Source organism: Rhinoraja longicauda, chromosome 41 (assembly GCF_053455715.1).
Source record: "Rhinoraja longicauda isolate Sanriku21f chromosome 41, sRhiLon1.1, whole genome shotgun sequence".
In the NCBI taxonomy this organism is placed as follows: Eukaryota; Metazoa; Chordata; class Chondrichthyes; order Rajiformes; family Arhynchobatidae; genus Rhinoraja; species Rhinoraja longicauda.
In genome coordinates, this window is record NC_135993.1 from 4,666,360 (window position 1) to 4,682,994 (window position 16,635).

The 16,635-nt window shown below is 47.1% G+C and overlaps 1 protein-coding gene across 1 annotated transcript in view; it reads right to left on the reverse strand.

Moving 5' to 3' along the window:
• sae1 (SUMO1 activating enzyme subunit 1) overlaps positions 1-13,947 on the reverse strand; it is a 103,311-nt gene extending 89,364 nt beyond the window's left edge. Inside the window, exons 1-3 of the mRNA XM_078430867.1 lie at positions 13,757-13,947; positions 12,689-12,800; positions 9,490-9,663 (exon numbers count right to left, since the gene is read on the reverse strand). Of these exons, the coding sequence (XP_078286993.1) occupies positions 9,490-9,663; positions 12,689-12,800; positions 13,757-13,848 (378 nt within the window). The 5' untranslated portion in view covers positions 13,849-13,947. The remainder of the gene's footprint in view (positions 1-9,489; positions 9,664-12,688; positions 12,801-13,756) is intronic.
• Between the last annotated feature and the right edge of the window lie 2,688 nt (positions 13,948-16,635).

Below are 16,635 nucleotides of genomic sequence, written 5' to 3' on the forward strand. Positions count from 1 at the left end.
AGTTTAGGGATACAGCCCTTCGACCCACCGAGTCCGCACCGACCAGCAATCCCCGCACACTAACACTATCCCACACACACTGGGGACAATTTACAATTATACCAAGCCAATTAACCTACAGACCTGTGTGTCGTTGGAGTGTGGGAGGAAACCGGAGATCACGGAAAAACCCCACGCAGGTCACGGGGGGAATGTACAAACTCCACACAGACAAGCACCCTCTGTCAGGATGGAACCTGGGTCTCAGGCGCTGCAAGGCAGCATCACTACCGCTGCGCCACCGTGCCACACTAAATCTTCTCATCTTAAATTCTGGAAACTGCGTGGGAGGGAACTGCAGATGCTGGTTTAAAATCGACGATAGACACAAAGTGCTGGAGTAACTCGGCGGGGGACAGGCAGCGTCTCTGGAGGGAAGGAATGAGTAAGATTGTACAGCTCCACCACCGATTTTCCAGCGGACACGAGAGTGCAGCTGAGAAATACCCCCCTTGGAAGTTCCCCGAAAATGAGGCGCCTATGCCGGGTCAAATGGCCGATCAACGGGTCACATTTGCCCCCCGTGGCCGGCAGATTGGTTCCCACAGCTGACTTCCAAGGCTGACTTTACGGGCCAGTATCTCGGTCCCTCGTGGCCTAGGCGGATCATTCAAGTACCATTAGACTCCTCTCTGCTGGTCTGGCAAAACAGATAATCCAGTAAGGCACTGGAATTAATCTGAATCTGAATTACCTTTATTGTCATTCAAAATGAATTGAACGAAAATCATTTGCCACAGCCACAACAGTACAGAGTAAAAGACACAAGGCACACAATTTTAACACAAACATCCATCACAGTGACTCCTCCAGACACCCCTTCACTGTGATGGAAGGCAAAAAAAATCTTCTCTCTTCCCCCATGCTTCTCCCGCGGACAGATAGTTCGACTTCTGCCGAGGCGACCGAGGCTCCCGACTCGTGCAGCCCCCGCAAGGAGATGGAAGGAGATGTGTGTTTCCATAACACAATTGATTAATTAAGGAACTCTTTTTGTTTTGCTCGAGCCTAAGTGGTTATAATACGATTTCAATCGGGAATTAGAGAATAACTTTAAAGTAACTAGGAAAATTGAAAGGCAGAAAAAAAGCAGTCTTGGGGAAAAAAAGCCTGTTTCCAAAAAAAAAAGCTGTTTCGATGTAACCTCCCTGCAGCAATCAAACCCCACTGTCTCTTAGAACCTAGGTTCACCACCAAGTAGCCACTGGAATTAATAAGTGATTGCTTCTATTGAGAGGAGATATTATCGAAACGTATAAGATTATTAAGGGGTTGGACACGTTAGAGGCAGGAAACATGTTCCCAATGTTGGGGGAGTCCAGAACAAGGGGTCACAGTTTAAGAATAAGGGGTAGGTCATTTAGAACTGAGATGAGGAAAAACTTTTTCAGTCAGAGAGTTGTGAATCTGTGGAATTCTCTGCCTCAGAAGGCAGTGGAGGGCAATTCTCTGAATGCATTCAAGAGAGAGCTAGATAGAGCTCTTCAGGATAGCGGAGTCAGGGGGTATGGGGAGAAGGCAGGAACGGGGTACTGATTGAGAATGATCAGCCATGATCACATTGAATGGCGGTGCTGGCTCGAAGGGCCGAATGGCCTCCTCCTGCACCTAATGTCTATTGACTTATGCAATGATACGTTAGTGAACAGTGTGATATGCAGGCTTTAATATTTTTAGCTTGCCCTATCAAAAAAAAAACTTGCAGCTATGAAAAAGATCTGTATTTTTGTAAATTCCTGCAGGCGCAAAAAAAAACCTTTGTTATTGCGAGTTTGAATCTCTCCATCCACCTAACCCTTATTTCCCCATTGACAAGACTGTTTTTAATAACACACATTTCTATAAACCAAGATTTCTTAGGAAAGCAACTATTGCATTAGAGCACAACTAGCTACACTGAGGCAACTCATATTCCTGGCAAATAATCCATATTTATGCCCAGCATTTCAGCTTTATTGTTTGTCAATGAGAGACGCCTCTCTCTTTTTCTCTTTTCCTCAGGCTAAGGTCTTGTGGATCGTTACCGTAACCATTTGAAAGTTCCTGTTATGAACAAAAACAAACATCCTGCCAGACAAGTATATGTGGGACGTACAGTTACTCTAGGCACCAGAGTACCACAATACAAGGACTAAAACCAGTAAATACTTTGACTTATCCTTGGGGAAAACTGTGCCAACTGTCCAAGGCCCTGGAACCTGGGCTCGAAGCTTGAACAGGTACAACTTCTATTAGGCTCACAGCACATTGGTAATTTTCACAAATTATCAAGGTATCAAAAGTCTGAAGAAGGGTCTCGACCCGAAACGTCACCCATTCCTTCTCTCCTGAGATGCTGCCTGACCTGCTGAGTTACTCCAGCATTTTGTGAAATCAATGTATCAACGATGGGTTGAGTTTGAGTTTATTGTCACGTGTACCGAGGTACAGTGAAAAGCTTTTGTTGCGTGCTAACCAGTCAGCGGAAAGCCAATAAACAATAACAATTGATCCATCTGCGGTGTAGATACATGATAAGGGAATATGTTCTGTGCAAGATAAAGCTGATCAAAGATAATCTGAGGGTCTCCAATGAGGTAGATAGTAGATAGCTTTGTAAGTGCCCTTTATGGGCGACTATTTGCATACCGTGGCAAGGTATGCACGCAAAGAATATCACTGTGACTTGTCTTCAATACATTTCCCTGGTCTTCGGAGGTCGAGCAGCAGCGGCTCAGTGGGCTCCGCTTCCAGGCCACGGTCTGACGGGACCCCCGGGCGCGGGCCCTCTCGGCGGCTACCCCCTGCAGGCCCCGCCCCATATGGTCGGCCGCAGTCCGGATAGGTACAAGCTATTCAAACCCACTGCTCCACAGAGTAGAATAGCAGGATGCAATGACAGCTGTATAATGGCTAAGGCTTAGACACAAAATGCTGGAGTAACTCAGCGGGACAGGCAGCATCTCTGGAGTGAATGGGTGACATTTCAGGTCGAGACCCTTCTTCCGACTGATGTCAGGGGAGTGGGCGGGATAGAGATAGAATGTAGTCGGAGACAGGAAGACTAGTGGGAGAACTGGGAAGGGGAGGGGATAGAGAACGAGGGAAAGCAAGGGCTATTTGAAGTCAATGTTCAGACCGCTGGGGTATAAGCTACCCAAGTGAAATAAGAGGTGCTGTTTCTCCAATTTGCGCTGGGCCTCACTATGACAATGGAGGAGACCCAGGACAGAAAGGTCAGATTGGGAATGGGAGGGGGAGTTGAAGTGCTGAGCAACCGGGAGATCAGGTAGGTTAAGGGGGACTGAGCGGAGGTGTTCAGCGAAACGATTGCCGAGACTGCGCTTGGTCACGCCGATGTATTGGAGTTGACACCTGGAAAGGCGGACACAGTAGATAAGGTTGGAGGAGGTGCAAGTGAACCTTTGCCTCACCTGAAAAGACTGTCAGGGTCCTTGCATAGAGTCGAGGGGGGAGGTAAAGGGACAGGTCTTGCATCTCCTGCAGTTGCAGGAGAAAGTACCTGGGGAGGGGGTGGTTTGGGTGGGAAGGGACGAGTTGACCAGGGAGTTGCGGAGGGAATGGTCTCAGCGGAAAGCAGAAAGGGGTGGAGATGGGAAGATGTGGCCAGTGGTGGGATCCCGTTGGAGGTGGCGAAAATGTTGGAGGATTATATGCTCTATGTGACGGCTGATGGGGTGGAAGGTGAGGACAAGGGGGACTCTGTCCTTGTTATGAATGGAGGGAGGGGAACAAGAGAGCGGAGCTGCGGGATATCGAGGAGACCCTAGTGAGAGCCTCATCTATAATGGAAGAGGGGAACTCCCGTTTCCTAAAGAATGAGGACATCTCCGATGCCCTGGTATGGAAAACCTCATCCTGGGCGCAGATGCAGCGTAGACGGAGGAATTAGCACCCTTGCACTCCAAGAGTGTTATTGTCAAAAGAAGGCGTGTTTAACCAGGTTTCCTCCATCAAAATCATCCCTCACTCAATTGCCAATTGGGTGCCATTTTCTCTCATAACTCCAGTGATTATATTCAAAGTGCTTAGATGTCTATAAAGGGCTTAGATTTTTTTAGATTTAGATTTAGAGATACAGCGCGGAAACAGGCCCTTCGGCCCACTGAGTCCGCGCCGCCCAGCGATCCCCGCACATTAACACTATCCTACACACACTAGGGACAATTTTTTTTTACATTTACCCAGTCAATTAACCTACAAACCTGTACGTCTTTGGAGTGTGGGAGGAAACCGAAGATCTCGGAGAAAACCCACGCAGGTCACGGGGAGAACGTACAAACTCCGCACAGACGGCGCCCGTAGTCAGGATCGAACCTGAGTCTCCGCCGCTGTATTCGCTGCAAGGCAGCAACTCTACCGCTGTGCCACCATAATTGAATGGCAGAAAGACTTGATGGGACGAATGGCCTAATTCTGCTCCTTTCACTTACGAACCTTATGAACGTGTGCTAGTATAAGAAGATAACTGCAGATGCTGGTACAAATCGAAGGTATTTATTCACAAAATGCGGGAGTAACTCAGCAGGTCAGGCAGCATCTCGGGAGAGAAGGAATGGGTGACGTTTTGGGTCGAGACCCTTCTTCAGACTCTTCTTCAACGTGTGCTAGTGCTGAGTCACGAGCAGAAGGCGATTGTGTTACCAAGGAAGAGAGGAAGAAAAAACACAAGCACTGTTTCAGCGCGAATATGCACACATGTGTGAGCAAATACAAAACATTCTTCACATTAGGGTGATTAGATAATGTTGAACCCCAAGAGTAAAGGGTGCAGTTTCTAAACAGTCAACTCAAGCATAAGATTCCAGTCTCGAATCTGCCGGGGGCTATTTTTTAAAAAATCATACTACCTCAAGTCACGCAATTTGAGCACAAGAATCATCCATGCACTGTTAATGAGAACAGAGCGCTGATAAACAATGTCAAAACAGTAAACATTTGTGCCACTGGTTATTAAACTAAAAGCTTACGTCTGTGCACCATTTTACAAGCCTAATATGACTTTGTTTTCACATTTTAATCTTCATTTTTTATTCCCAAGAAACTAACATTTGCTCACAAAATTCTGTTTCATTTAGGGTCGGGTCGATTTAAGTAAATAGAATGCAATGAAACTGAAACGGCAGCACCCCAAGCTAACTTCAAATCTCTCACAAGGGGGAGTTGAAAGAGGCCTCAACTTCTCCCCACCCCCCCCCTCTTCCATCAGGCAGAAGGTACAACAACTTGAAAGCATTTACCACCAGATTCGGGCAGATGCTGGTTTACCAAGGGAAAGACTGTAAATGCTAGAATAACTCAGTGGTCAGGCGGCATCACTGGAGAACAGGTACAGGTGACGCCTCGGGTTGGGACCCTTCTCCTGAAACGTCACCTACCCATGTCCTCCAGAGATGCTGCCTTCCCCGCTCAGTTACTCCAGCACTTTTGTGCCTTTCCACCAGATTCAGGAACAGCTTCTTCCCCACTTTTATTAGACTACTCATGTTAAGGGTGGAGTCACGATCTTCCAACCAACCTCATTGCAGCCCTTACATTTTTATCTGCACTTCCTCTCCGCCTGTAACGTTACAACTCCATATTCGGCACTCTGGCATGTTTTTCTTTGCACTTCTGGTTTATAGTGTGATTTGACTGGATAGCAAATAAAGTTTTCACTGTATCTTGGTTCACATGACAAAAGTATACCCCATATCAATACTAATGCCAACCCTTCAAACAGTCCATGGCCACAGAGCTACACGGTAAGAACCAAATACACACCGGTTTACGTTCACCCTCTGTTGGTTGTTCGGCTATATAAACAAGGTTCACAGTTAGATTTGATGCTCTGGGTTTAGTTTAGAGATGCAGGGTGGAAACAGGCCCTTCGGCCCACCGAGTCCATGCCGACCAGCGATCCCCGTACACTAGTACGGTCCGACACAATAGGGACAATTTGCCGTTTTTACCGAAGCCAATTAACCTACAAACCTTTGGAATATGGGAGGAAACCAGAGCACCCGGAGAAAGCCCACTTGGTCACAGGGAGAACGTACAAACGCCGTGTAGGTCCGAGTGTAGATTTCTTCCTTTTATTAGAAACAATGATCGGGCAAAAGCTCTATAATGTGTTTTTATAGAGTTTAAGCAGTTTTAAGTTATCTTAGAAATAATAATGTCTTGTTTTTGTAGTTTGATTTTTGTCGTATTTTCTACTGCTACAAAGCACTCAAGATACGTCTGAGCAAAGACTACGGCACCCCTTGTGCCTTGTGACCTGTAATGAAACAAGAAGTGGTCCAGATACAATTCCCATTGGAGCAAACTCTGCACACCTGCCTTCAATAACCATAGCCCACATTGGCATGCTATTGAGGGCACTTTGCTGTGGACCCTCCTGCAAACCAAAGGGGAACTTGACCAAGTTGGCCTTTGACTTTTTCCTTGCATTGGTACCCAACAATAGATGGCAGGTTGATCATCTGCAACATCAGGGGCGGCATGGTGGCGCAGCGGTAGAGTTGCTGCCTCACAGCGCCAGAGACCCGGGTTTGATCCTGACTGCGGGTGCTGTCTGTACGGAGCTTGTACCTTCTCCCCGTGACCTGCGTGGGTTTTCTCTGGGCCCTCCGGTTTCCTCCCACACTCCAAAGATGTACAAGTATGTAGATTAATTGGCTTGGTATAATTATAAATTGTCCCATATCCTTCTAAACCTTTCCTATCCCTGTACCTGTCCAAATGCCTTTTAAACTGGTGTTTCACAGACACAAAATGAACTCACTAAATTAAAGGAATAGGTGCAGTTTTGGGTCAAGACCCAAAGTGTCACCTATTCCTTTTGTCCAGAGATGTTGCCTGACCCACTGAGGTAATCCAGCTTTTTGTGTAAGAAAATAACTGCAGATGCTGGTACAAATCGAAGGTATTTATTCACAAAATGCTGGAGTAACACAGCAGGTCAGGGCCGCATCTCAGCTTTTTGTGTCTTTCTTCAGCTTAAACCAGCGCCTGCAGTTCTTTTCTTCACAAAATTAAAGAGCGCTCCACGGGGGTTAATGTTTTCAGAAGTCCTTCGAGTGGAAATCCAACAATCTCTGATCACTTCTGGGACAAGGAGGTTTGTTCCTTTAGCTGCAATGTTTACACAATGGCCGGAAATCTCAGAAAACGCACAATGGGAAGAGTGCCAATATTTTGGGACATGCGACACACCAAAGTGGAAAAACAAGTCGCAGCGCGAGGTATCAGTGCTAGAGCCAGGCTCTTGCAATCTGAAATACCGCACAACCTCAAGTGAGGGTTCTGCAGTGATCGATATTTATAGATATTTTAGTTTTAGTTTTAGAGATACAGCGTGGAAACAGGTCCTTTGGCCCATCGAGTCCGCGTCAACCAGTAATCACCTGTACACTGGTTCTATCCTACACACTAGCGACAATTTACAGAAGCCAATTAACCTACAAATGAATACGTCTCTGGGATGTGGGAGGAAACCGGAGAGATTCTTGATTAGTACAGGTGTCAGGGGTTATGGGGAGAAGGGAGGAGAATGGGGTTCAGAGGGAAAGATAGATCAGTCATGATTGAATGGCGGAGGAGACTTGATGGACAAAATGGCCTAATTCTGCTCCTATCACTTATGAAGTTGTGTTTTGGTCACGGCAGAGATTGCAATCTGCAGAACCAGTATTGCTACGTGACGTTATTGTAGTAGATCACTTCTGCCACCTAGTGTCACTAGAGAATTGTGGCGCATTGCTAGCATTGAGTGGGTGCCATGCAAGTCCTGCATCTACGAGCAGATTGCAGGACAAACCCATCGAAAGTGAAACACCATCTGAACCTGCTCCTTCAAGAATGGCACTGTGCGCTCTGCATGTACTTCAGCGTACGTTCCTCTTCCCCGGCCAACCAAGGGCTGTTTAGGGCGGCATGGTGGCGCAGCGGTAGAGTTGCTGCCTTACAGCGCCAGGGATCCGGGTTCGATCCCGACTACGGGTGCTGTCTGTACGGAGTTTGCACGTTCTCCCCGTGACATGCGTGGGTATTCTCCGAGATCTTTGGTTTCCTCCCACACTCCAAAGACATACAGGTTTGCAGGTTAATTGGCTTGGTATAAATGTAAAATTGTCCCTCGTGTGTGTAGGATAGTGTTAGTGTGGGGGGAAATAGCCGGTCGGTGCGAACATGGTGGGCCGAAGGGCCTGTTTCCACTCTGTATCTCTATACTAAAGAAAAAAATTACAGGCTCCACCCTTCCTCGGTCATCTGGAATGCTACTTTATTGAACACATGTACCGAGGTACAGTGAAATTCATTTTTGTATACAGTTCAGTACAAGTGTCACTATATATAAGCACTTGGATACATCTTAGATAAGCATCTCAGTTACAATGCAAGTGTAGGGCAGTTGCTGGCTGTGTTCTGGCTACTTTCAGTCTGAAGAAGGGTAGCGCAGCGGTAGAGTTGCTGCTTTACAGCGAATGCAGCGCCGGAGACTCAGGTTCGATCCTGACTACGGGTGCTGCACTGTAAGGAGTTTGTACGTTCTCCCCGTGACCTGCGTGGGTTTTCTCCGAGATCTTCGGTTTCCTCCCACACTCCAAAGACGTACAGGTATGTAGGTTAATTGGCTGGGTAAATGTAAAAATTGTCCCTAGTGGGTGTAGGATAGTGTTAATGTACGGGGATCGCTGGGCGGCACGGACTTGGAGGGCCGAAAAGGCCTGTTTCCGGCTGCATATATATGATATGATATCTTCTACTATTATGAGTGTTTCCATAACACAATTGATTAATTAAGGAACACTATTTGTATTGCTCGAGCCTAAGTGGTTATACTACGATTTCGATCGGGAATTAGAGAATAACTTTAAAGTCACTAGGAAAATTGACAAGCAGAAAAAAAGCTGTCTTGGGAAAAAAAAGTCTGTTTCCAAAAAAAAGCTGTTTCGATGTAACCTCGACCCGAAACGTCACCCATTCCTTCTCTCCTGAAATGCTGCCTGACCTGCTGAGTTACTCCAGCATTTTGTGAATAAATACCTTCGATTTGTACCAGCATCTGCAGTTATTTTCTTACATCTTATCACATTCAGACTCATTTCACATCCTTGACTAAAAAACACAACAAATATTTAAAAGACAAGTCAGTCTTTCAAACTCTGAGCTGAAGTGCAGTGTTATTTCAGTGGCATGATGCCCCATATGAACAAGGAGTAACTCAGCGGTGAAAGGAGCAGAATTGGGCCATTCGGCCCATCAAATCATCTCAGCCATTCAATTATGGCTGATCTATCTCTCCTCCCTAACTCCATTCTCCTGCCTTCTCCCCATAACCCCTGACACCAGTACTAATCAAGAATCTAACTATCTCTGACTGTAAAGTCTAGCAGAAATGAACTGGAACAAGCTAGAGCAAGATAAAATGGTCCTTGTGCACACAGAAGACCAAAGGATACTCACTGCATCGTATTGGGTGAGGAACTCCTGGGGCTTGTCTTTGATGTTATCCGTGTCGACTTTCACCTCCACCATCGGGTTCAGGTTCTGAGCACGTTCCAGAGAAGCTTCCGCCCGATTTCTTCCCAAAGAACCGGTCGGGATGAGGAACTGAGATCTTGCATCGTCTGGGGTAGTCTGCAGTCGACATGAGTTTGTTAAATGAGGAAAACCATTTGAAAGGTGTCAATTTGTTTTGTTTTACGAACATGTTGCCAGGACTTGAGGATTTGAGCTATAGGGAGAGGTGGAGCAGGCTAGGACTCTATTTAGTTTAGTGATACAGCGCGGAAACAGGTCCATACAGGTCCTTCGGACCAGAGTCCGCGCTGACCAGCGATCCCCGCACACGAACACTAAACTACACACACTGAGGACAATACCAAGCCAATTAGCCTACAAACCTGTAGTGTGGGAGGAAACTGGAGATCCGAGAGAAAACCTACGTAGGTCACGGGGAGAACTTACTGACTCCGTACAAACTAGCACCCGTAGTTAGGATCGACCCTGGGTCTCTGGCGCTGTAAGGCAGGAGCTCTACCACTGCGCCAACTATTCCTTGGAGGAGGGTGATGTTATAGAGGTGTTTGCCACATTGCTTAATAGTTAAGTGTCCATAGAAGTGATTGCTTGTCAATTTTAGTGCCTTGTGAATTTCAGTGCCATGTCAATTTCAGTGCCATGTTAATTTCAGTGCCATGTCAATTTCAATAGCCTCCATAGTGTAACTGGCAGCCTGTGTTGTTAAAGAGACAGTCCACTATAAACAAAATCCTGTATAACCTGTCCCTTTACCTCCCCCCTCAACTCCATCCAAGGACCCAAAGAGTCTTTCCAGGTGAGACAGAGGTTCACGTGCACCTCCTCCAACCTCATCTATTGCTGCTCCAGATGTCAACTTATTTACATCGGCGAAACCAAACGCAGGCTTGGCGATCGCTTCGCTCAACACCTGTGCTCAGTCCGCCTTAATCAATCTGATCTCCCGGTGGCTGAACACTTCAACTCCCCCTCCCATTCCCAGTCTGACCTTTCTGTCATGGGCCTCCTCCGGTGCCATAATGAGGCCCACCTCATATTTCGCCTGGGCAGCTTGCAGCCCAGTGGTATGAACATTGACTTCTCCAACTTTAGATAGTTCCTCTGTCCCTCTCTTCCCCTCCCCCTTCCCAGATCTCCCAATGTCTTCCTGTCTCCACCTATATCCTTCCTTTGTCCCGGCCCCCTGACATCAGTCTGAAGAAGGGTCTTGACCCGAAACGTCACCCATTCCTTCTCTCCTGAGATGCTGCCTGACCTGCTGAGCTACTCCAGCATTTTGTGAATAAATACCTTCCTTTATAATGAAGTCTGTAATTATGAGGGTTTATTGTACGTTATTTCTTTATGTGCTCTATCAAATGTTGTCGCTGGTTTAATAGCAGTGACACGTCCTTTCACAACAACCAGAAACTCTTATGAAATCACGATGGGAATTGATAGGGTGAATGCAGTCTTCTACCCCCAGGGTAGGGGAATCAAGAACCAGAGGACATAGGTTTAAGATAGGAGGGGAAAGATTCAATAGGAACCCGACGGGTAATTTTCTCACATAGAGGGTGGTGGGTGTACGGAATGAACTGCCAGATGAGGTAGTTGAGGCAGGTACAATAACGGCATTTAAAAGATATTTCGGCAGGTACATGGATAGGAAAGGTTTAGAAGGATATGGTCCAAAAGCGGGCAGGTGGGACTAGTGTAGATGGGGCAGGCAGTGGGTCAGCCAGTATCTCTGGATGAACTGTGAGGAAGATGCTATGAGGTTGCAGGGTGACTTGGACAGGTTGTGTGAGTGGGCGGATGCATGGCAGATGCAGTTTAATGTGGATAAGTGTGAGGTTATCCACTTTGGTGGTAAGAATAGGATGGCAGAGTATTATCTGAATGGTGTCAAGGTAGGAACAGGGGACGTACAACGAGATCTGGGTGTCCTAGTGCATCAGTCACTGAAAGGAAGCATGCAAGTACAGTAGAAAGGATATTCTTGCTATTGAGGGCGTGCAGCGTAGGTTTACTAGGTTAATTCCCGGCATGGCGGGACTATCATATGTTGAAAGACTGGAGCGACTAGGCTTGTATACACTGGAATTTTGAAGGATGAGAGGAGATCTTATCGAAATGTACAAGATTATTAAGGGGTTGGACACGTTAGAGGCAGGAAACATGTTCCCAATGTTGGGGGAGTCCAGAACAAGGGGCCACAGTTTAAGAATAAGGGGTAGGCCATTTAGAACTGAGATGAAGAAAAACTTTTTCAGTCAGAGAGTTGTGAATCTGTGGAATTCTCTGCCTCAGAAGGCAGTGGGGGCCAATTCTCTGAATGCATTCAAGAGAGAGCTAGATAGAGCTCTTAAGGATAGCGGAGTCAGGGGGTATGGGGAGAAGGCAGGAACGGGGTACTGATTGAGAATGATCAGCCATGATCACATTGAATGGCGGTGCTGGCTCGAAGGGCCGATTGGCCTCCTCCTGCACCTATTGTCTATTGATAGAAGGAATGAGTGACATTTCGGGTTGAGAATTTTCTTCGGACTGAGATTCAGGGGAGAGGGAGACACAGAGAGAAGGATGATAAGATGTGAAAACAAGACATCAAAGAAATGAAGTTTGAGGAAAATGTAGAATAGATCATTGTTAGCTAGGAGAAGGTGACAACAAAGTAAACAGAGACAAAATGTAATTGGGACAGTAAGACTGGTTGGAGAACTGGAAAGGGGGAGGGATGGAGTGAGAGGGAAAGCAAGGGTCACTTGAAGTGAGAGAAGTCAATATTCATACCGCTGGGGTGTAAGCTGCCCAAGCAAAATATGAGGTGTTCCTTCAATTTGTGCTGGGGCCTCACTCTGACAATGGAGGAGGCCCACGGCAGAAAGCTTATTGTGGGAATGGGAGGTGGAATTAAAGTTTTTAGCAACCGGCAGATCAGGTAGGTTTGGGCGGACTGAGCAGAGGTGTTCAGCGAAACGATCGCCGAGCCTGCGCTTGGTCTCACTGATATATAGGAGTCCACACCTGGAACAGCGGAGGCTGGAGGAGGTGCAAGTGAACCTCTGCCTTAACTGAACACTTGTGAACCAACCCAAATCATCCCCAACCATGAAGGAGGAAAACTTTGCCAGTATACCTGTTGATGGTCGAGTAGGGTCAATGCTTTGACGCCGGCCAGAATGAGGTTTTTGGCCACTTCAGCTCCAAGGCCCTTCATCCCCACCAACAGCACACATGAGCCGCGGAGCCTGTAAAACAGCAACCACTCTTTAGCAACGCAGCAGAGCTGGTTGGACACCAAAGAAACAAGGTGGCGGCAGCAAAGTCGAAATATATATTTTTTTAATCTAAAAAGCAGATGCTGGAAATCTGAAATAATAACAGAAAATGCTGGAAGAACTCGGCAGGTCAGGCAACATCTGAGGGAAATATTCTTTATGTCTTTAAATTTAATAATCATTCAGAAACACTTGGGCGGCATAGTGGGAGCCATTAACAGTACAGATACATGATAACTTCTGTGACTAGCACACAGAATTGCTGCCTTACAGCACCAGGGACCTGGGTTCGATCCTGTCTATGGGTGCTGTCTGCACAGAGTCTGCACGTTCTTCTCGTGACCGCGTGGGTTTTCTCTGGATGCTCCGGTCTCCACCCACACTCGAGACCCTTCTTCAGACAGCTGGTGTTCATCTGTGGGGTCATGGTCCCAGTCTGAAGGAAGGTCTCTACCCGAAACGTCAAGTATTCCTTTTCCCCTAAGATGCTGCCTGACCCGCTGAGTTACACCAGCTTTTTGTGTCTACCTTTGGTTTAAACCAGCATCTGCAATTCCTTCCTACACGTGGATAGGACATATTCCTTCCGGCTGTATGTATATGATATGATATGATATGATATGATATGATATGACAGGTTTGGAGGGAGATGGACCGTCCAAACGCAGGCAGGTGGGACTAGTGTAGCTGGGACATGTTGGCCGGTGTGGGCGAGTTGGGCCGAAGGGCCTGTTTTCACGCTGGATCACTCTATGACCACATTTCACCATTTGACAAAATTGAACATATCTATCGGCTAAATTATAATCGGTGCCCGCCCCTTTAACCCCCGGCCCTGCCCCTTTAAGAGGACCATGGATGCCGTTGGCCTCACAGGTACCGGCTCGCACCGACACCCAGCGCCTTCCCGCCGCCGCTGTGGTCACCGTTTCTGCGCCTCCAGCCCCCACAGGCGGATCTGCCGGTCGTACTGAGCCGCCTCCTCCTCGCTGATCACCGCTTCTTCCTTCTCCACCATGGCGCCGCCTGTCTGTCTGTCCGTCCGCCCGCTCGCTCGCTCGCTCGCTCGCTCTCTCACCGCCCTCTCGCCCCACGCGCTGACGTCGTCGTTGCCCGGGAGCCCGACGCGCTGACGTCGTTGTTGCCCGGGCGCCCGACCCGCTCTTCGTTGCACGGGCGCCCGACGCGCTGACGTCTTCGTTGCACGGGCGCCCGACGCGCTAACGTAGTTGTTACCCGTCGCCCGACGTCGTGTCTACGTCACATGATCCGGCCCGACGTCGTGTCTACGTCACATGATCCGGCCCGACGTCGTGTCAACGTCACATGATCCGGCCCGCCCTCGCCGTGACGTCAAGGCGGTGACGGCTTCGCGCCACTTTGTTGCCATACGGCCTGACGTCACGCCCCATCCATTCACACTCATTCATTGAGGACGCCCCCTGGTGTCGCCATTGACCAGAAACTCAACTGGACCAAACACATAATAATATAATTAAATTTTATTTGTCTTTTGTAGGTTGGCACAGGGTCAACGGTACAATGAAATGTATTTGACAAGACAACGGGTCACCTCAGCAGTAATCTTCCAAGGATAAATAAGATTTTAAAAATGACATTAGTAAGGTAAAAAGACAATATTAAAAATAGGTAAAAAGACAATATTAAAAATAATCAACATATATAATTTGAAATGTGTTTATGAGTTCAGAAGCCTGATGGCCTGATGGTAGAAACTGTTCTTAAGTCTGGCGGTACGCGCAGCCATACTCCTGTATCGTCTGCCTGACGGTAACAAGGAGAACAGCCTGCGTGCTGGGTGTCTGTGGTCCTTGATGATGCTGCGTGCCTTCCGCAGGCACCGCCGGTAGAAAATGTCCTGAATGGCCGGGAGACAGTTGCCAGTGATGTGCTGTGCCGTCTTCACCACTCTCTGTAGTGATTTTGTGGCTGTGGGCAGAACAGTTCCCGTATCAGACTGTAATGCAGCCCGTCAGCAATCATCTCAATGCCCACACCTTCGCTCAGCCCGCATGACCCAACCTGGTCTCCCGGTTGCTGGACACTTTAATTCTCCTTCCCATTCCTACACTGAGCTTTCTGTCCTCAGTCTCCTCCATTGTCAGAGTGAGGCTAAACACAAATTGGAGGATCAGCATCTCATATTTCGCTTGGACAGCTTACAGGCCCAGTGGTATGACTTTGATTTTTCTCACTTCAGGTAGCCCCAGCATTCCCTCTCCCTCTATTCCTCCCCCACCCAAGACGCACTAGCTTCTCATTTTCACCCAACAGTTTACAATGAATGGCCTGTTTCCATTATCATCATCACTTTTTTTGTTATTTAATTTTTTCATTTTTTTTCATTTTATACAAGTTTACACAGGACATCAACAAACAGTACAGAACAGTACAGGACATATATACCCCCCTCCCCATCCTCAAGGCTAACACCCCCCCCCCAAAAAAAAACCCCAAGTCTTTGTGTTCAAATGTTACATGTTAGCAACAGCAGCATACAAATATAAATAAATGATTATGACTGTGTAATAATAATAATAATAATAATACATTTTATTTATATAGCGCTTTTCATATACTCAAAGACGCTTTACAGAGATTTAGAGAACATAGGGAAATGAATAAATAGATAAATAAGTAAATAAATAAATGAACAGAGAAAGGAGACAGAAGTTGAGGTGACCTTCAGTGGTTGAAGGCAGTACTGAACAGGTAGACATAGTTATTCTTTGTCCCGCCCCCCTGACATCAGTCTGAAGAAGGGTCTCGACCCGAAACGTCGCCCATTCCTTCTCTCCCGAGATGCTGCCTGACCTGCTGAGTTACTCCAGCATTTTGTGAATAAATACCTCTGACTGTGTAGACGATATTTTCAGTTCAAGGAAAAATCTTTAATAAAATCTATAAAAGGGTTCCAGACCAGAACAAAGTTTCCTAGCACCGTTTATACCTGATCTTTTCCAGGGGTAAAAAGGAGAGCACCTCCTTTAACCACTGCAAAAAGGATGGAGCTTTTTTTGACTTCCAGTTAAAAAGAATAAGCCTGCGAACAAGCAATGATACAAATGCTAGGACGTACACGCCACTGGAGATAAATGGGTCGATTGTGGATAGGGTGAGCAGTTTTAAATACTTGGGAGTCCGCATCACAGAGGATCTGACATGGGCAACGCACATTGCCGCACTGGTGGGTAAGGCTAAACAGCGCCTTTACCACCTTAGACAACTGAGGAAATTCAGAGTGTCTCTGAAGATCCTTCATTGCTTCTACTCTGGGGCTGTAGAGAGCATCCTGTCCGGCAACATTACAGTCTGGTTTGGGAACAGCTCTGCCCAGGACAGGATGGCCCTGCAGAGAGTAGTGCGTTCGGCAGAACGCACCATGGGAACTACACTCATCCCCCTGCAGGACCTATACATCAGGAGGTGCAGATCCAGAGCAAGTAAGATCATGAGGGACCCCTGCCACCCCAGTAACGGACTGTTCCAGATGCTACGATCAGGCAAACGCCTCCGCTGTCACGCTGTGAAAACGGAGATGATGAGACGGAGTTTCTTCCCACAGGCCATCAGGACTGTCAACTTTTATAACCCCAGAGACTAAATTTTTGTCGACACTAATAGTAACTTATTAACTTTATTTATATGCTGTAACTGTAATTCTTTTTGTGCACAACCCGCAGGCATTGCCACTTTCATTTCACTGCACATCGTGTATGTGTATGTGACAAATAAATTTGACTTGACTTGACTTGACTTGGCATTTGCTTGTAAATTTGTAAGC